Here is a 27336-nt window from a genome sequence, read left to right on the forward strand (position 1 = left end):
ATGAGAGAGCCCCGGCTCCTTCCCCCGCCGGCCCCGAGGCGTGGCCCCTTTGTTCGGGGTGAAGACGCTGCCGCGCCGCGCTCCGCCGTCCGCAGGTGCGAGCGTTGGCCGCGGTCACCCCGCGCCCTGAGGACGCGACCGCGGCGGGGACGCCGCACCTGCCTCACGCCGCCGCCGCGACAGCGGCAACAGGAGGCGGCCGAGCCCCGCCGCGCCCTCACCTCGAGGGCTCGGCCACCCCCTTCTCTCAGCGACCGGGCGGGCAGCTACAGGCCTCGGGCGGGAGGCCCCGAAGGTGGACGCCCGTAACCTTCATAGAGCAGCCGGGCGGCGGCCGCCGAGTCCCCCGCGGGGAGCTCCGGGCCCCGCCCGCAGCCACCTCTCCCTACACCCCAAGCGGGGTCGGCAGGCACAGACGGACAGGCAGGGGCGGCGGGGAGGCAGCCGCGCCCCAACACCGACCCCCAAGCGAGGCAGAGCGGCGGGCGCGGGGTCCCCCCCCGGGGAACGCCGGGCCGCGGGGCGACCGCTCCCGCCCACCCGCCAGCCGGCTCCCCCCCGCTCCCCTGGCGGCGGGCGGGAAAGGGTCCTGTGCCGTCCCCCCTTCCCCAGCCCCGGCGACGAGACGCCAGGCGGCTCATTGCGGCCCGCGTCCCCCTCGCGCTGCCCCCCGACTGACTCACCTGCGGCAGCCAGGCGAGCTCCGCTGCCCGCCGGAGGAGCGAGTGGGAAGGGCGGGGCGGGCGAGGGGAGCCCTGGTGCCGCCTGGCGCCGCCCCCGCGCGCACAGCCAGCGGCGCGCGCGGCCCGCGGCGGAGGGCGGGGCGGGGTGGGCTATGCCGCGCCGGAGGGCGCCGCAGAGGCAGGAGTGTCCCCACACACCCCCTACACCACCAACTCCCGCCCGGGGACACGCACGCGCAGTGCCCGGGCGGCGGCTGCCTGGGTGGGAGGGAGGGTGAGGGGCGGGGGGAAGGGGTGAAGAGAAGCGGGCACGCGCGCGCGGCGGGGCACAGGCCGGGTCTCCGGTACGCGCGCGGGCGGAGCCCACTTCCGGAAAGGGGCGGGTCGGGTCGGGAAGCAGCTGCTTCCGGCCGGGCGCGCGCAGGGCGGCGCTGGGTCGGGCGGCGGCGCGGGGCCCCGCCCAGGAGGGGCGGTGGCACGGGGCGGGACGGGGCGGTTGGCCGGTCCGTGAGCGCTGCCTGCGAGCCAACGTCCGAGGGCGGTTCGGCGCCTGTGCCTAGTACCGGCCGCTCCCCAGGGTCCCATTGCCTAGGTCAGCCCGGTTCGGGGCCATGCCTGGCTCATCCAGGTGACGCGGTAACTCGGGAGCCCAATAGTGGCAGAGCGCCTGCTCCTCCGCCCCTGTTCCAGCCGAATTTGTCACCGAGACAGACAAACACCGTGGCTACATGCCCGCTTCCCCTTCCCCCGGGTAATCCCCTGTCTGGCGGGGAGATGAGGCACGCCGTGCCTGACATCTGTCGCTAGATTTATGAAGGCAGTTATCTTTAGTGGTGAAAGCCGACCACGAGCTTTCCTCGAGGGGCAGGCGCACGCCGAGGAAGCGTTTAATACGCTGAGTTTAAGAAGAATTACCGCTGGCCGAGGGGATGATGAAGCGCCGAGTTTGTTAGGGCTTTGGGGTTTGGTGTTACTTTTATAGCCGCGGATCAATCTGCGCATGAAGGGTTTTACAGGTGCCAAACGAAATGGGGAGATAGGAGAGGGGAGCTTCCAAGTTAATAACCGTAATTCAAAGAATAATTACGATGCCTTGATAACTGTATCTTTCACTGTTAAATCATTTACTTAAATGGAAGCTTTGCTGCGAACACAGCGTGATTTAAACTCAGAACTTAGGCGGTGTAACCTAAGCATAGTGCAGAAATTGACTGGTCTGCGGTCATGAAGGGGTGAGGCAAGTTGTTTTCACCCATCCCATCCTCCTCACAATTACTTGGCCAAAGGTAGTTTCCAAGTTTGGAACTTCCAGTTTTTATCACCTCGGCTGGAAATACTCCACCTTGCTGCTTGGGTCATGCAGGTGCTGTGCACTATGTGCAAAGCGGGTGCATTTTAAAAATCTTTGGTGCTCAGTTTTCTGAATTCTCTGACATCTCAGGCATTAAGCCAGGGTTTAGGCCATCTCCCTCAAGAATTCAGTTCCCTTGTGTCACGATCCGCACCCAGATAGACTGCTTTGGCAGAGGTTAAACCCCCTTGCGTTCCAACCAACCTCAGATTGCTCTGGGTGGCTGGGGACAGCTGGGCTTAACCCCTGAACGATGTCCAATTGTCAGGTGCGTTATCGTGAGGAGGTCTTCACAATTCTCGGGAACAGAATTAAGACTCAAAACAGAGTCAAGGTTTAAGTTCCTTTATTCAGCCTGCAACAAGCGTGCAGGAGAAGGGGGGAGGGTGAGAAAGAGAGTGATAGTGAGAGGGAGAGATTGCAATATCTACCACCACGGAGGTGAGGCGTCCCATCAGTCTGAATCAACTTCATGTCAGGTGGGGAGTTCCATTAGTTGCTGGTTGTCATGGTTCAGCGCTGGGTGCACGGGGAGTTGCTCCACTGCGGACATGCACACTAACGTGGCAGTTCTTCTTGATTATATACAGTTCAACGATACTTATTCATTAGGTTACTTCAAACACCTGTACATATTCCTAACTTGTCCCGCTTCGTATTAAAATGAGTTCCAAGAAGTGATTTCCATAAACTCCTCCCCACTGTGCCTGCGCACTGCTGTTTGGTGGTGGTCGTTGAGGGTCGTGGGGATGAAGTTGGATGGCTCCTCTTCGTCACTGCAAGTAACCTTCTGTTTTGCACAGACTCAGTTACCCCTTGACGCTGATCCAAACTACAAGTTTGGTTTCAGCAGGTTTTGTATACCTTCAAGGACAAGGGGGAGCTTGAACTAGTTACAATGAGATGCTTTGCCTGCATTTGTGACCAATTAGAGTCAAGCAAGGAACTCATCGAACAGATAAAGAGGAAGGGGAGGGGGGTACTGGAACTTGTCAAAGAAGTCATTTTATTCCCACAGAGCACATAGTCCTTCAGTGTGTAATTTACTTAAAATATGGTGTTAGTCCTTCAAGCAAGGCATTGTTTATGGGAGGTCACCACTATGGCACTTCAAACCATCCTGTTAGCAAGTCTTCCTTAACCCTTTACAAGCGTCTTAATGCAATTTTTCAGGAATGTTGAGACATAAGTACAGGCCTTCATTGAGGGACACAGTATGTCACACCTTGGCCTCACATTTCAGGCTGAACTAATTTTTTCACGTTCCGCAGAGTCTGAGAAACTGATAGCGGTGAGGGAGCCATCCAGGTGTGCTTTGTTCTGATTAAAATGCCCAAATCCATTCATTTACACAAAGAAATATTGGGTTCTGTTAAATGGCTGAGGGAAAGCTGATAATACTGAGTCAACACAACAGCCAAAATAAAGCACAAAACTTTTTGGGTGTTTCATGGCAGGGGAAAAATTGCACGTTAGCTACCATTAGCCTTTTTGTGAGACCATGCAAATACTGATTGGGGGGTCTTCAAGAAATCCTGCTCAAACATTTGGAGCCCTTTAGGTACTTACTTGTTAATACGTATTTCATAACCCTTCCATTGGAAGAGTGGCTGAGTCATAGAGAAAGTGCCATTAATACTGTGGTCTGCAGCGATTCAGTACTTCCCAGTGCACAGAGAAGCTAAGAATAGGATGTTAATTTTGCCTCCCCTGCTTATTCCCCGTCTTCAACACCCGCATTCAGCCACGCCCTGAAATAACACAGTTTCAAAGATCTGTAGTTGCAGAAAAGGCATCACTGGGGGCTGCCAAAATGCACAGGCAGCCACTCCTATTCTCCATCTCTTGTTCCCTTCCATCTCTTCTTGACCGGTCATCATATCCCTTTCCTTCCCATTGTGTGGAAAAGAAGGGAAGCTCCACTGCTGAAGTTAACTGAGTCTTTGTATTGATTTTAATACCAGTTTGGATCACTTTTAATAAGTATCAGAGACATTCTTTTGGACATTAGTGTATTGTTTCAGATCAGGAATGCACCTCTGAGACTAAGCTCTTGATTGTCCTTATTTATTCTGCTTTCATTTGCGTTGTCAGGTGGTTTTGGAACAGGCAAACCGGATTTCTGTGGGATGGGATGCTGAGACATACTGCAGGACTGTACCTCAGGCACTTCCACTGTTGATGGGCATTTGAACTAGTCCAAAACAACCTCCCCCTGTAATACGTACAGCATGGTTGCCAGGAACTCAATACCAACTGTTGCACTCCATGGAAATGCCGCTTTTGCATCATGCTGTTTGCTAATGGGCATGGCCTTTGTCCTTTTGATCTCCCTTTACCGCTATCTTGTTTAAGACAACAAATGTCATTTTTGTTCTGAATGTTTTATCCCAAGCTGCAAAAACCATCTTATAGTATTCCTCTCATCCTCTGTTTGTGAAATGCCCCTGGCACCTTGCCTAAACCACATGGAAAAAATGAGCTCTTTAACCCAAAACTAACAAATATTTCAGTGAAAATGCATTACACTGATTATTCCTATTCAGCTGCATAGCAAGAACATCTCTGTAGCACCCGTGATGTTGTAGGATGTGACTCTGGCTCCTCGGAAAGCAACTGGTTCAGAGGACAGTAGGTTTTGCAACTACTCCACTCCAATCACTGCATGGGAATTCTGGCTTGGGCAGCCCAAGGCAGGACCAAGTTTGAACTGCTCACTGGTCTCCAGGGTTTAAGTGGTACTGCGAGTACCTAAAACCATATAGACCGCATAGCAGGCATTTGCAATGTGGCCCTCAGGATGTATATAGTGATTGTCATTTGTTATATATTAGCATACATGTCAGCGCAGCTCTGCATATAAAATACTCACAGAGAAAATAAATTACCAAGTGTGATTAAGCGGCGATGCAAGTAACTGTGTGCTAGTAGTATTTGCATTATGTACTATAATACAACTAAGAAATTGATAGTGACAACAATTTCACTTCTTTTACAAAACTAAAGATATGGCGGACATGCCAGACAAAACATGTCTGTATCTTTGGGGAAAACACTGATGTGCAACTTCCTTTATTGGGCAACAAAAAAATAGTTGTTCCCTTTACTTAAGCACACATTTTATAGCACACAATATAGATCTACAGTATGCATAATTTAACACTGCAGTTTTATCTTAAATTTCTGTTGACATGAATGAACAAACTGCATTCTTTGTAAAACCACCTTATCACACATAAAACATCTATTCTTCCTTCAAGATCCCAATAAATTTTCTGGGGTGAGAGAATTCATTTTTCTAAGGGACAAAATAGAAAGAGAACAAAAACTACTTACTGGTTTTTGAGGGCACCCTCTTATTTCAGCCCAGGATTGATTAGCCTGGCATCTGCTGGGTCTGTGGGTGTGTGGGCCTTTGTGTTGTGAAGTATTGCTGAACTGAAATCAATACAGTGTGGTAGGATTGCCTGGTATTACGGGCAATTTTCTTCTCTTTTATGCTGGTGGCACAACTGTATTAGAATTTATTAGGTAATGTTTTATTGCCGATGCTTAAGGACGCATGAAATGTGTTTGTGACTTAATGGTGTTTGCAAGTAGCAGGACTGAAGGAATGAAACCACCAAGCTCAAATACACCATGTGTTCTGGGGAGAATCACAGACCACACCACCACCACCCCCCCAATAAAAGGGAAGAGCTAGAAGCTGTCACCTGCCTCCAGTTTGTACCAGTTGTGAGAAATCGTAAGTTACAGGTAAAGAATATACTTGGCTAATTATAAACATACTCATGCTTTCCCAGTTTGTAACTCTGTGTGCGTTTGCATTAGAGATATTCTGGTTTGAGGGACATACTTTGCTTGAGGTACTGGACTGGCATGCCCAAGTGCAGGGTTGGTATGTAGCCCCCACTTAACACTGCAGAGAGCAACGGCTGCCTTGAGAGCGTGGTGCATGTACCAGGGCTTGACTGTCACCCCGAGCATCCCTGTTTCTCCCCAAAAACTAGCAGGAGAATCCAATGTGACAGAGCTTATTTTGGTGCCTGCTGTTAGGCAGTACAACTTCAGGTCTGAGAGGACAGTCTGCTGGATTGCAATTCAGGTAATTTAATTCTTCTCTGTACTGGTTTTGGCTGGGATAGAGTTAATTTGCTGGTACGGGGCTGTGTTTTGGATTTGTGCTGGAAGCAGCATTGATAACTCAGGGATGTTTTAGTTAGTGCTGAACAGAGTCAAGGCCTTTACTGCTGCTCACACCACCCCACCAACAAGGAGGCTGGGGATGCACAAGAAGTTGGGAGGGGACACAGCTGGGACACCTGACCAAAACTGACCAAAGAGATATTCCATGCTATATGACATCATGCTCAGCATATAAGCAGCTGGGGGAAGAAGAAGGAAGGGGGAGGCGTTTGGAGCAACGGCGTTTGTCTTCCCAATTCACCATCACATGTGATTCATCCCTGCTTTCCTAGAGATGGCTGGACACCTGCCTGCCCATGGGAAGTGGTGAATGAGTTCCTTGTTTTGCTTTGCTTTCGCGTGGCTTTTGCTTTACCTAGTAAGCCTTCTTTATCTCAACCCACGAGTTTTCTCACTTTTACTCTCCCAATTCTTTCCCTCATCCCACTGTGGGGGAGTGAGGGAGCAGCTGCGTAGTACTTAGATGCTGGCTGGAGTTAAACAACAACGTAGCCTGGCAGTGTTACTCATCTGCTCTGATCTTGGTCAGTCCACTGTCCGTCAATTTCCCATCTCAGCTTTCATCTGCCTTTTGTATTTAAGCTCTGCAAAGTAGGAATACTCTTTCTCTATTATTTTGCAGTGCATACAACCCAGGGATTATTTTTGTGATGTGCACAGATCAGCTATTCAAAATGAAGCAATCCAGTCCAGATTCTGAACACTACAAATCAACACACACACATAAAGACTGTGCGGGCAGTTGCTCCCACTACTCTTGCTTAAAGCAAGGACCGTGTGTACGGATAGGACAAGGGATAATGGCCTTGAATTGAAGGACGGTAGATTTAGATTAGATATTAGGAATAAATTCTTCTCTACGAGGGTGGTGAGGCACTGGAACAGGCTGGCCAGAGAAGCTGTGTTTACCCACTCCCTGGCAGTGTCCAAGGCCAGGTTGGATGGGGCTTTGGGCCACCTGGTTTAGTGAAGGGTGTCCCTGCCCATGGAAAGGGGGTTGGAACTAGATAGTCTTTAATGTCACTTCTAACCCAAATCATTCTATGATTCTATGATTTTATCTATCAGCTCACAGAGGAACTTCCCATCATTTGTGACTGCCTCCAAACCTGTCACACGTCCCCCTGCACTTGCAAACAAATGCATACTCCCTAAAAACAAGATAATAGGATTACTGTAATAAAGTGTTGGCTAATGAGACACTTGTATTTGCTTAGCTCTATTAACTGTCCATCATTGGGGCTAGTCATGGTCCTTAAGTACTCATAGCTTTCTTATAATTTTGAAAAGACAATCTAACCACAAATGCTTTGTGTCTATAGAGAAATTACAATGAAGTGACTAGAATAACAATGAATCCAAGAGTAATGATGAGTTTTCAGTCATTCATCTTGTCATCCAACAGAGCTAGGAGAAATGACATCATTCTAGTAGGTGACTAGGAATCTGGAAATCTAAGATTTGAGGGTTACAGCACAGTTGGTTTATGAGATATTAGAACAGACAAAAACATTATTTGGAACATAGTTAAGGAATTACCAAATGTCTAAAAATATACAGGCACAAAAATACAAAATCCAATGTTTATTGCATATATTTATAAACAATCTTCATAGATTAATTAGTTTGGGTTTTAAAACATAAGATATTAAAAGCAGTATCAAACTGCCTAGCCAATACAGAATGATGTAAAATAAGCAGTTTACGTAGAGTATCTATCTACATGGCACCGGTGTGTCATTTTTAACTGGCATTTGTTGGGATTGAGTTCCTTTATGGTATTGTCTTTCCTGAAAAATGTGTCCTTCTAAAACACAATTTTACTGAAATCAGTATTTTCCACCAAGTGCTATTTCTTTTTTTAGTCTGCATGTTATATAACGCATATACTGATATATATTCCATCAGAACTCTTAAGCCTAACAATTGCCTCCAAACCAATATTGGTTTTAAAAGACTTAGTTTCACTTTTCTGTCATTCAAATTACACAAAAGATGTTGTAAAAATATTTTTCCTCATCTTAGAGTTGTCTATATAATTATTTCTCTCCTCTTTTCCATTTTGTACTTTTCTACTTTCCACATCCTTGCTTTCTGTTGCTCCTGTTTTTTCATAATTTTTATGGTTTCATACTTAATTCATGGGTTTTCTGTGTCTTTTTACAGCCTTTCCTCTTCTGTTTCTCTAGTCTCTTTCCTCACCTCTTTCTTTCTTTCTTGAAAAGTTTCCTTCTTACTTCTGATAGGGTGTGCTATAGTGAGGTCAGGTAAACTGCAGTTTGCTTTCGATCTCTGTGGCTGTGGCCAACTTCAGGAACTACTTCCTCTCTTCTCTTCCTCTCTTGCTTCCTAATCTGAAAAAACCAAGATAATTAAGATGGCATCATTTTGTTAGCTTTGAGACCTACTGGTGGAAAGCTCCTTGAAGCACAATCATTCTCTTTCTCTACTTCATAGAAGGGTCATTTTTGTTGGGAAAGACTTTTGAGATCATCAAGTCCAATCATTAACCGGGAGCTGCCAAGTCCACCACTAAACCAAGTCCCTAAACACCACACTTACACATCTTTTAAATACTTCCAGGGATGGTGACTCAACCGCTTCCCTGGGCAGTGTGTTCCAGTGCCTGACAACCCTTTCGGTGAAGAAGTTTTTCCTAGTATCCAATCTAAACTTCCCCTGCCGCAACTTGTGGCCATTTCCTCTTGTCCTGTCACTTGTTACTTGGGAGAAGAGACCAGCACCCACCTGGCTATGACCTCCTTTCAGGGAGTTGTAGAGAATGGTAACATCCTCATTTTCTCCAGGCTAAATAACTGCAGTTCCTTCAGCTATTCCTCATAAGACTTTTTTTCACTATTTCTCTACCTCAGTTACCTCCTCAATACTTAGAATGATTTTCAGCTCCTCAACTAACATTTAGCTCCTGTTCTGCTTTTAACAGTAACATTTTCATGTGAACCTTCAACATATTATGATTATTACTAATTCTGTTATAGCCTGCAGATTATGTGCCAGCTGCATATGCTTTATCTCGATCTTGAAGATCTGTTGCAGCTCTTAAGTGATGGGCTCCATTGATTCCACTTGACTGATGTCAGTAAAGAACATGAATGATGGTGCAACACCTGATTTTAATTATAAAAATGGTCAGAAGAGTCTAGGTTATCGTGTTCTTTAACACCTTGTGAAGGGAAAACGTACGCATGTGCAGCCAGCCCTCCCATGTTCATTCATGAGATTATTTAAATCATGCTTGCATGTCTCTAGTACCTTTGGGAAAAGACAGAGACAGGAACTGCTTGGAAACTGTAATGCTAATATCAAGCAGAACTCAGATGTTAGCCATTTCTGGGTTACACTCTGAGGAAAAGATATGCCTTGTCAAATGTCAATGGTTTTTCTACAAACAAAGTCACTTGGTATGAACCTGTTTATATAAATATACATGTCTATACAGCCTTTGGCTTTGAAGAATCTTAATCACTTTCAGTGAAGGAGTAGGAAACAGTCAAAGCCTGTGTTAAGGGCATCAGACTGCAGTGCCAGAAGTGCTGTTCACTAAGTCATGAAGTGAAACTGGTCCAGTCTATATGGCTGTGGTGACATAAAGTGCAGGCACCAACATTCTGATGTTACTCTCAGGAGAAAAATATTTATACTCCATAACTGTGGAGATGATGTGGGGAACGAAGGAAAGATGACAAAACATATTGTAGTATTTATGGGTTGTAAAGCCGTAAACTACAGACCATATCAGACTAAGCTCTGGTTCATAAAAGCCAGGCAGCACTGGGTCTATCCCACCTTAGATGGAACAGCAGCTAGACTAGATAAAGGAATTGTTTCAATCTTACTATTTTTTATAAATGCTGATTTACTTTCCAGTTACACGCCCATTTTTTAGCTCTATCTCTGCCAATCACTCTAAAATCCCATGGCAGTTTTATTTTTTATTAATATTCCCTGATTTTCTGACCAGGTATCCAGTCAGATAGTCACACTGACACCTCTTAAGCATCCCACCGTTCTGACTGGAACCACTGGTTTTCACTGACTGCCCTAGGCCCCAATTCTGTATTTGGACTTACCATGGGCTGTTGTGTAGCTGCTGTTTTCTCTGATCAGCAGTTCAGCTGAGGGCTTCTGGAAAGATGCAGTTTCAATAAAAATGCTGGAAGCAGGCCAGTGGAGATATTACTGGTAATTTATTTTGATTTTTAATTTTTATATGGGAAAAAAAAAGAAAAAAATCAAGACCGCATGTCAGTTTAGCATTAAAAAAAGCAACCCCCAGCCCCTCAGAGGAAACCAGAAACAAACAAAAAAATACACCAATGTTGCACTAAATGTGAAATTCCTGGAATCCAAACTGCTGTCATTAAACTGTAACAACAGTATGCAAAGTTTTCCCTCGTTCTACATTAAGTATAGAGTATCTTCACTGAAACAAATAGCTTACTTTAATTCATGCAAGAATATGAGTGGAAAATACTATCACTTCTCAGAAAAACAAGGTACCATTCAATGAAATGGAAAAAATTTATCAGGAATGGAAGAACTAGGAAATTACAAAATGTTATTTTCATATGAATCACAGTGTTCCCAGGATGTGCATTGCAAAGCATATTACGGAGTTGGGAATTTAGCAAGTTGCAGAAAACCATGACAAAAACAAAGTAGTAATAATAATGAATTTCTCAAAAGGTGCCTGAAGAAGCCTACCAGTTTTAACCCTTTAAAAGGGGATACAGCAACCTCCATTTACTTGACAGTAAGAGAAGATTTTCTCTGAAGACAACTTCCTTTGAAACTGTGTGCATGAAAGTTTCTTTCTGCAGCAGTTTTTGAACACACAAAGAGAGAGCAATCTAGAGCAGGTGGACATGCAGGATTCATGCAGTAATTCTTGTTAACTTTTATACTGAAGACAATGCTTGGACCGTTACTTCCCCCATCCCCAACCCTCCCACCCCCCCAAACTGACACAGTTAAACATTTGTGTGTTTATCTTATATGCCTGAGATGCTATAATTAGAATATTTTTAATTATTCAGCACTCTTAACTCTTGAGTGTGGTAATTTGATATGACAATTCCAAATACAGGAACAATACCTTGATCTAAGGAGCTTTCTGACAATGCTTAAGCTGTCGCTTCTCATGTATGATCGTTAGCCAATGTTACAATTTTGTGCAGGTATGAAGGCTACTACTTGTCTTGAAATATTTGTCTTGTAACAAAAATCTGTCACTATCCCTATCCTGGAAAAATGATGCAAGGTCACCTACCTAAATACATACATTTGAGCTCGATGGAAAAGGTCGTTTTGTCTTTAAAAATTAACATGAATTTTAGGGTTATCAGCTATGCTGAACTGTGACTTCTCACACTTCAAGTTTTCTGTTTATTTGCAGAGTAGCTTTGTGCAGACAAGGTAAGCAGTGGCATGCTTCCCTCCATTATTTTGGAAGTAGTGTCTTCAAGAGAGCCAGCAAATAATTTACTTTTCTGCTTATTGAGGACATGATCAAACCACCATCTTGTCAAGATGACAAGAGACTGAAAATTACTACAAAAATATTGAACACTACCAAATCGTGCTATGTCCTATGCGCACACTCACCCATTCACATGATCTCGCCTGAGGAAACCTACTTAGTTTACATGGGCCGAGATTAAACCTTGGCCTCACACTGCCATTGTGCACTGATTCCTATTCAAAAGGAGACTAGCAACATGAGGTGACTGCAAAAGGATCAACAAATACATTATTGATAGCTTTAGGGGATTTGGGATTTGGTGTGGTTTTTCCCCACCTCTGAGACAGACTAAAAAGGTCCCCGGTGGGAGTACCTCCCTGTTTTGCTGAGTGATTGTTGCTATCATACTTCCCTCCTGCCTTTCTTCCCCAGTTGAATTCAGTGCTACACCTTCAGAAAAGATGGGGACAGACAGCATGCCTTCTCCTTAGGACTTTGACACAGAAGAGCATGACTGACATGCCCCTTCTAAAAAGTTAGCAGAGTTTAGAGGTGATGTTGCTAGGCTTATCATGCTTCTCAAGTTCAAACACTAACCCCTAGGGCCCAGTTTTGTGAGGCAGCAAACCTTCCTTGCATGGCACTCGTGGGTGCTGTGATGCAGGTGCTACAATTAGGGGTCTTGGTTTCTTGTGGTGTGGCTGGAGATATCGGGTGACCTGTAGCGCTGTGGTAGGCCTCAAGGCATGGGTGAATAGGAACATTGGTGGTGACATGTTCTCCAGTAGGAGTGATTGCAAGGGCTGGTTGGGGTCCACTGCTTCCCCTTTCTCCAGCCAGTTGAGGTGGCCTGCTTTATAGAGGACTGTGGTTTCTGTTGTCTCATCCTCCCAGCAGGAGGAAGATGCTGCCAGCCCCCATTCACCATCCCTGCTTGGTGTATGCAAAGGATATAGTAGTCCCTTTCCTAATCTGTCTCACTCTTCCTCTGTGGTGCTGCTAGCTCAAAGGGGACAATTCATAGAATCATAGAATCACAAAATATCTGGAGTTGGAAGGGACCCATAAGGATCCCAACTCCTGGCTCCACACAAGGCCGGCCAAGTCAGAGGGTGTGACTGAGTGCATCGTGCAGACGCTTCCTGAACTCAGCCGTGCACGGTGCTGTGACCACTTCCCTGGGGAGCCTGTTCCAATGCCCAACCGCCCTCTCAGTAAAGAACCTCTTCATAATATCCAACCTAAACCTCCGCTGTTGCAGCTTCCTGCCGTTCCCTTGGGTTCTATCACTGGCTGCCAGAGAGAAGATCGGTACCTGCCCCTTCACCCCCCGCTTAGGTCAAAGAAGCACTTTGCAATGTTTCTTCTGGTGCTAAGAAGCTGAGAAGAGTGGGTGGCATGTTGCAGGGACTCTAATTTCCTCTTATTAATCAATCTGGAATCTTCCTGCCCTGGTTTATTCCTGATGGAATATGTGGTTATGGATTAATTGCATCTGAGAAAAAACAACTTCCCTTGAGCCTCTGGACTCTGTGTAAGGTCAAAAAGACCATTTATAAGAACATTTATATGAAAATCTTCCTTCTTTTGGACCCCCTTCTCCTCTCTTGCCATCCCAGTTGGGGTTGAAATTATCTTTCTGCAAAATCACAGAATAGTTGGAGTTGGAAGGGACTTTTAAAGGTCATCTAGTCCAAACCTCCCTGCCATGAGCAGAGACATTCTCAACTAGACCAGGTTGCTCAGAGCCCAGTCCATCCTGACCTTAAATGTTTCCAGGGATGGGGTATCTAAAACCTCTCTGAGCAACATGTTTCAATGTTTCACCATCCCCCTTGTGAAAAAAATTATTTCTAATCTTATCTCTAATCAAAATTAGCTCCAAAGAGCTCTAGGAGGGTTTAGAGATCTGGATGCCTGAAAACCATGGCAAGGCCTTGGTATTAAGAATACACATATGAGATTGTGCATAGGTAAAGAAAGCCTAGGTGTTTAACAAGCTGAAGATTGGGCTGCATCTCTGTATTTAATATTGAGAACACTTATACAATATCTACTTATACAATATCTACTCCTGTTCTTGTTCTCTCAGAAGTCTTAAAAAAAAGATATTTGTATACAAAATTCAACCAAACCCATTCTTTTTCTGCCTCTTCTTTTGTAGCGTAACACCTGTGACCTTAGTAAGTTTTCATATTTTTCCTCCTCCAACTTTTCTGGTTTCCAATGTAAATACATGCTCTTATATTTAAAACATTTTTATGTGTTTTTCAGGTGTTGTGACAGCTATTTCTACAAATGCTTTAATGGAACAGTTACATTTAAAATACCAACAAAAACCATGGAGTGAAACTCTGAAACTTGTCCATTTTTGCCTGGTGAGCATTGCAGATTAGGTGAAAGAAGGATATGTGGTGTAAGAGCAGGTTGTCAAGATGGTTTGAAAACTGGCTTTATAAAAAGAAGGAAAAAAACCCCAAAATAAAAAACCAAACCGAACAAAAAATCCCCACACAAACACAGACATCCTCCCCCCTTCCCCAGTGCCTGTTATGATCTGGATCTTGATTTTTCTTACAATAGTGGATAAGAAAAGTTTCTTGCCTTATTTTAACTTTTTAGGAATTAAATTCAGGTTATTTACAGACTATGAATGTGAAATGGAAAAGAGAATTTCTTGCCCATAGGACTGAAAGCAAAGACTGTTTATGAAAAAATGGACTGAAACCTGCTATCTAGACTCTCTCCTGCTGTGATATACTTTAAATCATTCCACACTTCCCGCCCTTCCAGTAGCTAATGATATTTAAGAATCCTTTTTGTAAAAGGCAGATTAGCACAACTGCTGTGAGCTCAGTATGAAAAGTCCCATTTTTTCCATGCTTCTTTTTATTTATGCTTAACTAAAGCCCTACTCTGAAAACAATGTCTTGAGTTGGAACACAGTGACAACTTCAGCAGAGAATGTTCTTTGTGAAGTGTGAAGTATGAGGAGTTTTCAGGCTAGAGCTAAAAGAAAACTGGGAGACTGTGCTTGCTACTTAGCTTATTATCTTCAGCTAGAACCTGTGCCCCAAGACTAAACGATTGCACCTGTAGCACTTACTGATCTCTCCTTTTCATTCAGGCGGATTTCTCCTAAAATAAAAATCTAAATATTTTCTTAGTGATCCCTATTATCACAGTGAAATTGGCTGGCACAACTTCTGTTCAGCTCAGAAAATAAGGAAATGGAAAGCCACTTCTTGCTCCAAAGGCCTCTGACATGTAATTATTGCACAGAAGGATCTTTGTGAATCCATTCAGTGCTGACACTTTAGACATAGCTGCAATCATAGGTAACCTCTACCTTTGATGAAAAGAAATAAGTAGTGTTTTGTTTCACTGGGCATTGGTGTTCTGTATCTTGCATTGGGCGATCCTCCTCTTTGGCTAGAAATTTAAGGGGACTTTCTCTGTCTTTTCACAAATGTGCTAGGATAAGCCACGTCGACGGCCTGCCGGTAATCCTTCAAACAGTCTATTGCTCTCTTGCATGGAGAAGATACAGAGGACATTAAATGGTAATGAGCTGTCAGATAACTCAAAGTGTATTTTTAAATATTCTGTGGAAACTCCCCATCCCTCTCCACTGGTGATGTTCTGCACAAAAGGGTCAAATGTACAAACACAGAGGTGGATGTGACACAAGAGACTTCTGACTCATCTTTGGGCTAAAACTTCAGGCTATAGCTATTCTCAAAGTCTGAGAATAGGTCTACCCAGCACAGCACTCATTAATCATAGGCCAACAATTGTCATTAATAACAAGTCATGCAAGAGATACTATTTTCTCATTGCCTAAAGCATACCCTTTAAAGCAAGATAATACTGGTTCCATTTCTCGATCATTGCAGCCTGATTAAATAATATCTCTGCTTTTTTGCAGCTAAATCATTGTCTTCTGTGGTGAACAGATTGGAATCTTTATCCAAACAAAAAGGGTAAGTTTGTTGTGAAATAATGCAAATGAGGAAGCATGGCCCCAAGTCCAGTGAGGAATACCATCTGTATGGCTTGTCAACAACAGTTTTTTTTGCTCAGTGTTCTGGTGGAGTGTTTCACTTGGAACAGGCATAAGTGCCTATTTTGATTAGCCCTTTGTGGAGGAGATTGTTGGGGGAAGAGGAGGCATGTGTGCCTAGGTCCCAAAGCTACAGAATGAGGTTAATAGTTTGCAGCAAGCCAACATGATAATGCAAAGCACGGAGCACAGATATATTGCCTGGTTGGATAGTTTTCAGAAGCTGAGCTAAGGAAGAGTTATTTTTGAATCATCCCTGGTGTCTCTTCACACGACCAAGTAAACTATGCTCATTTCCTTTCTTCATGTGGCAGAACATTTTAGATATACAAGCCTTTTTTTTTTTCCCTTTTTCTCTTTCCCCTCTCCTCAGGCTCAGTGCTCACATCAGCCCCAGTGGGACTGCCTGCTACATAACATCCACCATGTTTTATATTGAAGTTCAGCTGGAGGAGGATGGAAAAGTGATGGAAGTAAAGTTGGCTCACTTTGGAGAAGCTCCTGTGGTAAAGTTAATTTTCTCTGTCTCTCACCTCCCTGCAGTCTCCCACCTGGCCTCCAGCTGCCATGCCAGAAAGTCTTTGGCTTCCTTCTGGACTTGCCACACATGCCAGGCTGTGCATGATGCTGGCTGCCTCTTTAGGGATTTGAATCTCTCACCTAAACTTACAACTTGGTTACAGATATTAAGTATTGCAGCTCTAAATATTAAGGTAAAATTCAGCCACCCACCTGGCTTCCAAGCATATTTTAGTACCCTGCGTGAATATTTGTATTCTCATGCTTTAATGATTTCAGTGTACAGAAAATGTCTTAAAAGATTTTCCTACCAAGGTGTAGTGCAACGTATATTCCCAATGTATGTCTTAGAGTTGTTACCAGAGATTTTCTTTTTCCTTCTGCTTTCTGTAAAAGTACATGCATTCCTAAAAGTGGGTTTATTATTTTTTAAAAAATTCTCATTAAAATATTGGCAAAATTTCACTCTGCAGTTCACATACCTTGTCCTGCAGTTGTTCAGTGGTACAGACAATCCTTCAGACCAAAGGTGTAATAACAAACTGTTGTGGGAGGGGTGGGGAGCATAAACTCTGGTTTTTATCAGTAAGTATGCAAATTGATAATTAATTTGGAGTTAATTTAGTCCCTTTTTATCAGTTGTAGTCAGCCCAGGAATTTCAAGTTGTTCTGTCTAACCAGCACAGGGCTGTTGATCAGCGAGTGCTGGACAATATTATTAAGATGCAAATATATATCCAGAGAATTTTTACCAGTGAAAAGCTTTTCAATTTTTCAGAAAGGATGGTAAGAAACATGAATTTCCTCTCTCTTATTCCTATAGGTTTGTAATGACTTGATGCAGCTTCTGAGGTAAAGAATCATGTGCAAAGTCTGGAATTCTGTCTTCTGTTTCTCTGAATATGGTGAAGTCAAGGCTAGAATAGTTTCAGTGTAAGAGCTGAATAAAAACCAAACAAATGGAAGTAAAAAGCAAGAATCAGGAAACAATAATATGAATGCAGAACACATGAGAACTGACAACTGACACCTTTTGGGATTTTATGTGGGAAGTTAGTTCCAGCGCTCCATATTGGAGGTTGGTGGCTGTTCTGTTATTACCAGCTTCCAATTTGTAAAATCAAGGCTAAAACTGTAGAAAATACAATAATATTAACAAAAAAATACTCCAGGTATTATTTCTCAAGTAATTCAACTGAAAACAGCTAAATGGCATCTGTTTCATTGCAGTGAGGGGAAAGAGTAATCTCCAGTACATTTGCTCTAGATGCCAGTGGAACAAAGCCTTTGAATGTGTTGATTCCAAAAACTGTAAAACTACTTGGACCTATAATTTAGGAAATGGACTGATGCTAACAACTCAGAACTGGATTTACAGATCCAAACCAGATAATAATTTTCTCCTTCTGCTTCCATCAAATACTAAACAGTCTTTGTATTGTCATTATGCAAATGTTTTAACTACATGTCCTTCAGGCTTCTGTCACAGCAGTGAAAGCAAGGTGATATCACCTGGCCTGTTTTAATTTGCAAATACTTAGGAGGAGATGCTATTTTAATTTTCTCCTGTTTTTGACTCCCAGTGATGTTAGCTGCCAGGAGCTTGGCTCTGTGTGATGGCATATAGTTAGTTACCATTGACCTTAGGGGTACTAATTGCCTGCCTTCCTGTTCTTGTTAGGACTTGGCATGAAGCACAAGCATCCCTTCTACACCTCTTGGTGTAGCATTTTATTTGGTCATAAGGGAGTTTGTTGTATGTGTAATGTTTCCTGTGAGCCTCACAGTAGCTATAAAATCATGATGAACCACCCAGCTAATGCATAGGCTGATGCTGTGTCTGTGCCTGTACCTGCATGCCCGTTTCCCTCCCTTTTCCCTGCTTCCCCACTAGTCTAGTTGGAAAGAGTCATGGAAGAGCTGAGCAACTTGTTTAGGTTTCTGTTGGAAAGGATTTATCCCAGTGTGAAAGTCCAGGCAGGTTTATTTGGTGTCTCTGCTGATCCACATTGCAAGCCACATCTGCACTGAAAGGGAAGATATGTCTTCTTGGGTGAATGCAGCAACTAAAGACTTTAGTAAGGCTTGTAAAATCCACTTAAAATCCACTCAAGCAGGTGAGTATATACCTGGTGGTTCAGTCCAGGCTGTCACAGCTAGTCTGAATCTGCAGACTTAGGGTTCTGAGCAATCTGAACCGTTCCTTCACTAAGTCATGCAAACCACTTGTGCCCTGTTGTTCTGGGGTTTTTTTCATTGATGTATCTATCAGTTGTATTTAAGATCTGTCTCTCTCACTGGGTACTGTGAGGTGCAGTATTAATACAATCCTTGATATTTTGATGAAAAGAATCATGTACAAGGGCCCTGCATTAGGAACACATTACTAAATGATGAACTTTATTGGAACATCAGGAAAAGAGCTTTGCAGCTGATGAGCTATCAAATCTGTGTATCATACACATCTATTCCTTTCAGTAGTGCATATTTAACCACTGTCAGCTATAATTACCTTGCTTTTTGCAAGGCAGCCAAGGATTCACGTTTCCTGTTATCTTCTAAGATAACTATGCTCCTTGCCAGATCTGATAAGGAGGGGGCCTACGTCACTGTGAAATCATGCTTTTTCTTGCAAATTAGATCTAAAAGACTTATTTATCCATCTTTTTTAGTAGTGTGATAGTAATTGTTTCTTTCTGGTAGGATGAAGAACTATGATGCCTTTGGAAAGAGTCTAGAAGACCTGTCAAATCTGTATCAAATTCCAGGAAACAGGTTGCGACTAGTTTTTACTTAAAAATTTTTAAAGATCTATAGCCTAGCTTTTGTTTACTTACAAAAATAATGATCTGTCTTTTCTCTCTCTCAGTGAAGTGAAAGCTAAGGGATACCTTGCTTTGCAGGCCCTTGAAAAAGATATTTATATAATGTATCTTCTAGACAGGTAACTTGAAGTCTACCTCTTTCTCCCTCTCCCTCCACCCCACCCCTTCATTTTACTAAAAAAACAAGTTAACTGATCTAATTATAGAGCAGGATGGAGAAAGTTAATGAGTTTTCTCCCACTGTAAAGCTTGAAGTCTTTCTGCAGTTTGCCAACCTCACACATGCCAAACAAGACAGTCTGCTGAGCTCCAAAGAGACTTGCTGGGAAACTGGTTGGTTGCAGAGCTTGGGTGTGCACGTATGTGAGCACCCACTCAGAGCAAAGAGTGTATCTGAAAGCCAGCAGTCATGTTTACATCTCCCCGTGACAGAAGTAAAAGACACCTTTTGGGTATCTGTTTGGGTATCTCAACTTGTGCTCAGGTTTTAGGTCAGTAGTAGTGGATACTAGCTTTCCTCTTAGCCTTCCTTTTCTCACTTCTCCTTTCAAAGAACAGATTTTCCTAAGCCCTGCTGGCAACCGTACAAAGATCTTCCTTCTTTTCAGACAATCAGAGTGGAGAGCAGTGCTTTCCTTCTGGATTTTTGAACTATCTTTTCTGATATCTTGCATATTAAATACCGTCAGCAAGCATGGACTTTTGTAACGTGAAACACACTCTTGCCTTACTTTTATGCAGTGTTACCTTATGAAACATACTGATTCCATGAACAAATCTAGTATGTCCTTGCTGATCACTGATATCCCAGTAGATGGTTTTCATCCCATCTAGAAGTGAATGCGCTACAGAGTTTTAATACACAGCTATATAATTGTATGGCTGTGTGTATTCAGCTGTACAGTCACACTTGAGGTTAGCATTTGGCCCTGTTTTCCAGGTTATTTCCTTATGCTTTACTCAACCTGCCACACCAATATTTTTGACCCCTTTTATTTCTGGTAAATAGCACATCAAATTGCAATGTGAGACAGCTCAGACACAGGGTTGAAACTGGAAACCAAGGTTGATACTTGGCGACCAAGCGTCCCTTGTACCTTGATTAAGGGTACAAATTATTCTTTACATTAGCCTCGCTACCGCTGCAACTCAGGAAACACTAATCAAGATTTGTTTTGAACTAGAACACAGGATGTAAACAGACTTACGGAAGTACTTCATGGAAAAGTAGGACATCTGGTGCCAAGAACTGGAGGTGGTGAGGTTTTTTTCCCCTTTCTTCGTGGATTCAAAGAACTGTAATAAAAAACTTTACTGTATTGATCTGTGTTTACAGTAAAGATCCTCTATTATAAATAAAACATGCTGTAGGGACTTGGTGTGCCTGTACTCTCAGACACTGTATAGACACAGATGAAGGAGAAAATACAAAGAGGCCAGGCGGCTTATCAGCTGCTGTAATATTGACTTTGAAGCAGCCTAAAAGCAAAGCAACCAATACACTGAGGTTACATGGGAAACCACAGTAACTGTGAGATGACAGCAGTAGTAGCTGAGATAATACTCCTGTTGCCTAAAAGGCAAATACAGTCAGTTGATATGTTTTTGGCTCATCTGCACTGTCAGAAATGAGCTTCAACCATTGATGTGTTACAGTTCATAAAAGTACTTCTAATACACATGACAGCTATCCTGTTGCACGGCTTGCTGTGCATGTCCTGTATGCATGTATTGCAACTTTCTCTTCTATTTCAGACTAGTCTCTGGAAGGTAGCAGTTAAATTAGTATTTCTAAGGCTGAACAACAGGTTGTTGTGCAAGAGATAGAAACTTAATCTAATATTTTCAAAGATGTCTGATGACTTTCCACACTGAGGGTTTAGCTTTTAAATGCTGACTAAGAAAATGCTGACTAAGAAAATGCTGTGATTTGAACATGTACTGTAAAGATGTACTCTTATGAGAAATGCCCTTCTGCCCATCTACACTGCTCTTGTATTTTCCCACTTTGTGTAAAGATGTCTAACATATTAACTCTACCTTTTTTTTTTTCCTCAGGAACTCCTACGAACATTGAATTTTACATTTCTCCCTATCAAGTTTTGGATGAAGAATTAAATCCTGGTAAAGCTAGAAAAGCAGAAATAACTGATGTGATAACTTTTTTCCAGCACTACCCATTTCATTAAGCAAAGTTCATTAATGAAACTCAGAAAGAAGATTTAAAATTCTAGTTTAGCAGAATGATGTATGTGATGCACTTTAGTGCAACTAGAACATAAATCAGGAAACTACTTTCTGATTTCTTGGCTGTTGACCCAATCTGAGGTAATGTCAAAGCAAGTAACTGCCTAGCCAGCATGAAAATGGCTAGTGGTTGCTTGATCTGCTTCATGGCATGTCCCAAAAGCAGTTACTGTTGCTTTCACCATTGGGCACCTGTGGCATTTTGAGCGTGGCCTGTTCAGGCTTCTCCTTGCTGCCCAAGCCACTGTGGCCACCAGTTGCATCTGACCTTTAAAAGACCTAAACATCATGTGTTTTGTATGCATAGGAGTCATCTACACTCACGTGGGGGAAATAACGCGGTTCTCTTTCTCCCTCAGGTTCCCGGGTATTTGGGACAAAAGCAGTTCTAACTGTTGAAGCCACAGATACGGTCCACAAACTTCCTCTTTCACCACTGCTTATAGATGCTCAAACTGGACAGGATAGGTGAGAGTCGACGCTTCTCAACATGGAAATGGATTTTCAAGTCATCAGTAGTAACCAGCGTAACTTACATTTAGGGTCTGCTAAAACAGGAAGCTCTGAATTACTGGTGGCATTATGCTCCATTGCTCCAGAGCTACACCCTCTATTGCCTGCAGCTTTGACAGTTTTCCCAAATAGATTTTGGAGGCATTGTGTTCATATTTAACTGTATCAACTGCATCAAACTATGGATTTATTAATAGATTTCAGGCCAGAAGGAGCCACTGGAATAGTGTTACTTCATTTCCTGGTATTCAACAAGTAGCTCCTGCACAGTTTCAGAATAAATGAAGTGTATATTGAAGGATATTACACCTGAAGTGTACAAAAGAGTTTGTTCTCCCACCATGGATACCGACACTGCAGTTCTACTTCAGGGCTAGGTCAGAGGGAAAGTCTGAAGTCATCCTCCAAAATAAATGACTATAGAACAATTTACAGTGAACATCCTTGCACACAGTTCCTCAGTTTCTGGTGGCTCACTTTTCCTTTCTGCCAGTCTTCGTGTTAATCTTGTTTTAAAATGTTAATGGCTATAGTTGCAGTTATAAAGTAAACTGCTAGGGATCTGATAGTGTCCTTGCTATGTTAAGTTCTGTAACAAGCTTTCATTCTGACTTTTTTCAATTTTTATTTCCCAGCAACCATAGCAACCATGTTTTTTTGCCACTGACTGATGAAATCAGCATGGATTTGCCAGCTTTTTTTGTGTTGAAGTTTCACCAGCCTATTCCTATGTCCTCATCCAGTATTGAACAGATACAGACTCTCACAGGCATGTTATAATAGCTTTAAAGACGAAATACTTCTGTGGCTATGCATTGCTTGTTTGTTTTTTATTTCCCTGTGTTAATGTTGTAAGAGGAAAAATTGGTTTCTGGGCAGAACATGTTCTGTTCAAACAGCCCATATGCAAATTTGAGCAACCACTGCAAAATACAAAAGTTCTAAGAAAGGTATGACAATTGCAGGCAAAGATGTTAAATACTCTACCTCAAATTCCTATTAGCAAAAAAGGAAATAAGAAAACAGATTGACGTTTTTGTCTTTTCAGAACATTGGTTTTGATTTTAATATTAACTTTTATTCACAGTCATAACCTAAATGCTAATAAAAAAAATCACCTGGTTTCAGGAATTCAGATTACCAGCTTGAAACAGGCTCATCTGTATGAGCTGATTGTTCAGTCTACCCTTCAAGAAAAATGCAGTGAAGATTTGTCTACGCATAAATCCTGTTTCTTTGTGGTGAGTATAACATGCATTTGACACACACTCTGCCCTTGTGCAAGGTATATACTGAATTATATTTCCCCATAAGCAAGTAATACAGACTTGCCAGAATCCCACTGTATTTAAAAGTGCAGAAGGAGTCCAAGTTATTTACAAAACATTAGACCCTTTCAAGTAAGTGAGCTTCTCATCCCCATTAATGAAACACCATGTGCATGGCTGCTGAAGTCATACTAATTTGTCTGTGTGCAACTCAAATATTTACTCTTCTAAAAATTGCTCAGAACTTTATTATTAATGCCTTAACAAAAAAGGAAAATTACTGGCTGGTGTGAGGAGCACGTCCCAAGAGGGTTCTTACCTAGATTTTTGAAGGTCTTTATTATGCTGCAAGTCAGTATGCATATCATGCTGTTTTAGCAGAAAAAAAGATTCATTGATTAGGTAACACTGAGAATGCTGATACCTTTTTTAAAGAACTGGTAGAAAGAAAAGTGTAAAGTCTTACAACAGTGATGTCAATTACTGTCTAGGACCATGGTTGTTTAGCTATAGACTCATTCCCTTTTAATAATTGTTTTATTAAGAAGTATTTAGGCTGCATTAGGTGTGGAGGAAAAGTTTTAAAATAGAAAATTGTGGCTAAGATGCTGTCAGACTTATGTACAGGGCAACTGAATCAAGACAAGCTTCAAATACACACTTTTTCTACAATTCATGGCACTTCTTTCTCTTCTACTAGCAGTGTTAGCCAAGCCCGTTGCCAACATAGTTCTTGCAATGTGAGGCAGTGGTACAGAAGGTAGTGATAAGCTTACACCATGATAAAATAACGTTCTTGACTCTAAAACCCACAAGATGGGATGAATTTTTCATTTCCTTTAGGTACACATGAAAGACTGTAACTCTTCAGCAATTCCCTAAAATATTAGCACTTGCTGGGAGATTGCTTCGCTTCTGAGCTTAAAGATTGTATTTCTAGAAATAAATTACTAAATTGAATCCTAACCTTGAAAGGTATGCAGGGGTAATCCTTTTGCTCCTGAACAAATGAGGAAAAGCTCTTTTATTCTGTTGTTAGACCCTGCTAATTAATCGCCCTTCCCTGTTCTTAAAGTGACAGGTCTCATTTGGCATCAACACAATGTTGTACTTCTAATTTTGTCACAGAATCACTGTCAACATGGACAGGTGGCAAATTTTTGTTATTATTTCCTCTTCTCTTCAAATGAATCACTGTGAGAGATTCTAGCCAAACATGCTTCTCCAAAGCAAGCAGTAGTGACGGAAGGAGAAACAACATATGATGCCCCGAAGAGATTTCAGCAAAACTGCTGTGCTATTTGTACAACTGTCAAGCAGCACTACTATAATATTCTTCTGAGGGAAGATATTGTTTGTTAACATTTGTTATAGCCTACAGGGCTCTTAAGAGTAGTTAGAAGATTTCATTGCGCTTTCAACTCCTGATTACTTGGCTCAGGGTATATTCACCTAATTTGGATGCATTTGGAAGGGAGAGGGGAACCTTTTAGTTTCCTCTAAGGATTTTATTTCTAATGAATTGCAGAGAGACAAGGCGAACATGCTAGAAATATGTATTCCAAAATTATTTTTGCTGGCAGATTGTGCAATTGCCTGATAATATCAAGCTTTACTTTCTTAAGTGCTTGAAATATCACCATATTTGTTCAGTCTCTTCCAGATTGCCCAAAGCACTGTTACTTCATAAACTATGGCTCAGAAAAATCCCATTTAGCAGGAGCTTTGGTCAGTAAAATCCCATTTAGCCATCCAAAGTGTGTGCCTGGCGTAATAGAGATTCTTCGACATCAAGTGGCATATAACACTCTTATTAGCAGCTGTGTCTCTGAGAAGCATACAAATGAAGGTAATTTGCATGTCTGGAAGTAATAGCAGAGTATTAGGGATAAACTAGCTTCTAAGTTGGGTGTTAACAGATTTACTCCTCCCCTACCAAAGCTGTAATTGCTTGTAGAGTATTTTAAATGACAAAAAAAGGCCTTAATTCTAGTATTTTGCTGTTGAATAGTTTTTGAAAAGAATCTCCTAGGCCTGACACTTCTATAAGCACAAACTAAGTCGCCAAAGTGACGAATAATGGGATTCTACCGTATGTATTTTTTTTAATTCTGGCATGTGATTCAGACAAAAAGAATCCAAGTTCAATGGGTTGATATCACTAAATAGTCATTTTATTTGTAGATGACTCAGAACTGCTTTACTTTGAAGTGTTGCCACACAAGAACACCAGCTTTTCTGTCTTCTTCCTTCATCCTCTGGAAGACAATTTAGCCTGTGGTACGTGCAAAATAATTAATACTTTCCTTTTAATCAGTCTGACAAGGGACTTGCTTCTATCCAGGCTCTCAGACTATGCTTCACGGTTACAAACACATCCTAAGGGCTACTCTCAATCGTGTGCAATCCATGAAAAACACAAACTAGCACTTGTGTATAAACTGCTTACTAAAAAGTGTGCTGTATTCCGTGTAAAACAGAAAGTAAATGCAAATATTCAAGTCTTATTCTGTCTTGGCCTGCAGTTACTTAATTGTAACTTCTACTATTTCTGATTTAAGTATATTGGGGAAACACAAGGCTTTTGCAAGAACATTGCTGCAAGCCCCTTCCCACTGACTTCACTTTTACCTCTCAAAGCATCAGAATGAAAGGATGGCTTTCAGTATTTATGAAATATTTTTAAAAAAATATTTTATTTCTTTCTTAGTGATAATTGATGTTATAACCTCCAGAGAAGTCCAATGCCACCTTCATGTAAATCCTCAAGATCCAACTCTAAATTCTAGCGATGATTTTATAGCAAGAGCTGTCAAGCGGTAAGTAGTTTAATTTATTTCATACCAGTTGGAATGAACCTCAAATGTCTATTTAATGGAAATACCATGTGCATTTACAATGCCATAAACTCAGCAACCAGAGCACTTCACTGTTACAAAAAGTTCTAATGGCAAGAATAAGTTACTTTAGTGTCTTAAACATGTCTCTCAAAATTTTTTAACATTTAATAGTGATGGAAAGCTGTTCTTTCTAGGAGAAAGGATGTGGGGCAAGGAAACAGTTTTGAATGAAGAGAATTTTACCTTTTATAAAGATGCTTTTTTTCTTTTGTAAACATGCTTTTCTGAAGACTCTAGCTGATGACAGTCTCACGACTGGGATAATTTAGAGTAGCATGGAAAGGATTTTTTCCACACCTACCTAACAGCAAACAGTGCTTCTTTTCAGAAAGTGAGGTGTGTATGGCACATCTGCAACACTGTTTCTGGCTTGTTTTCTGAAAAAGATTCCAAGAGAGGCAAGTTGCTGTGATAAATGAACATATGCTAGAGAAAGGGCTGAGAGCACGAATTAATTTGGCATAAGCTAGTATATAACTATTATCCATTTGATAACAGCAAGACCAGTGCAGGTTGGATTTTGAACCTGTTTAATTAGCCTGCCCTGTCTTAAATGACAGGATGCCCTGGAAACAGGGAAGTCTATTGTTAGAATGGAGAAAAAAAAAACCCTCCTCCATTTCAAAGAAGATATGGTCTGTACCTCTCTTACACAAAACATGAAAATTTACAATTATAAAACTCAGCAAGAATGACTTTATTTCAAACATATTAGTTCAGCTTTTCAGTAAAAGCACCCTTGGGACCTCCTTTGTTTTGTTCGGGTTTTTTTGACCAAACCCTTCCACTCCATCAAAGCTTCTTTGCATCTCAAAGATCCAGCACCTCATTTCATTGTGTTGACATGTTTCCCGTATAGCACCTGTAGTTACAGTGTAGTTACAACGCCTGTAAGGTCCTCCAAGGTAAAAATCAGCAAAGGGGTATTGCTGGTTTGCATCAGTTTAAAAATGGAAGTTGAAGAATGGATGAAGTCCCTGGTAGCGACTAATGTTCCATTTCCTCCTTCAGCTGCATGTCAGTCCCACTTGTCATGAGAGCTATTTTCAGAAACGCTGCCAAGATGAAAGCTGAGAGTGAAACGCAAGACACAGAAGCAGACGTGCAACAAAAACCTGAGCCCCCACGTGAGCAAATTACAGATTCTGATAGTCTGGAAGAAAGTCCTTCTGGGGCCGGTCAGGAAGATTTGGAAATGCCAGATAAGACAAGTATTACAGAGCGCCCAAAAGGAAATATCTTCCCAGACCAACTGGAAACTCTGGGTGATAACAAGTAA

At 42.3% G+C, this 27336-nt stretch overlaps 1 protein-coding gene across 1 annotated transcript; it reads left to right on the forward strand.

Annotated features, from left to right (window-relative positions):
- LOC311189060 (mediator of RNA polymerase II transcription subunit 1-like) lies at positions 1-27336 on the forward strand (the record flags this gene model as incomplete). The annotated part of the gene is made up of 17 exons (XM_084260643.1): positions 1-295; positions 13997-14100; positions 15201-15285; positions 15651-15705; positions 16159-16291; positions 17128-17156; positions 19008-19079; positions 19174-19248; positions 20314-20384; positions 21188-21253; positions 21736-21844; positions 22534-22658; positions 23018-23130; positions 24811-25006; positions 25342-25437; positions 25868-25976; positions 27069-27336. 17 exons carry the CDS (start codon positions 1-3, stop codon positions 27334-27336), a joined length of 2001 nt encoding a protein of 666 aa, XP_084116769.1.

This window comes from Gallinula chloropus, assembly GCF_964237585.1.
Source record: "Gallinula chloropus genome assembly, chromosome: 2".
NCBI classification, from domain to species: domain Eukaryota; kingdom Metazoa; phylum Chordata; class Aves; order Gruiformes; family Rallidae; genus Gallinula; species Gallinula chloropus.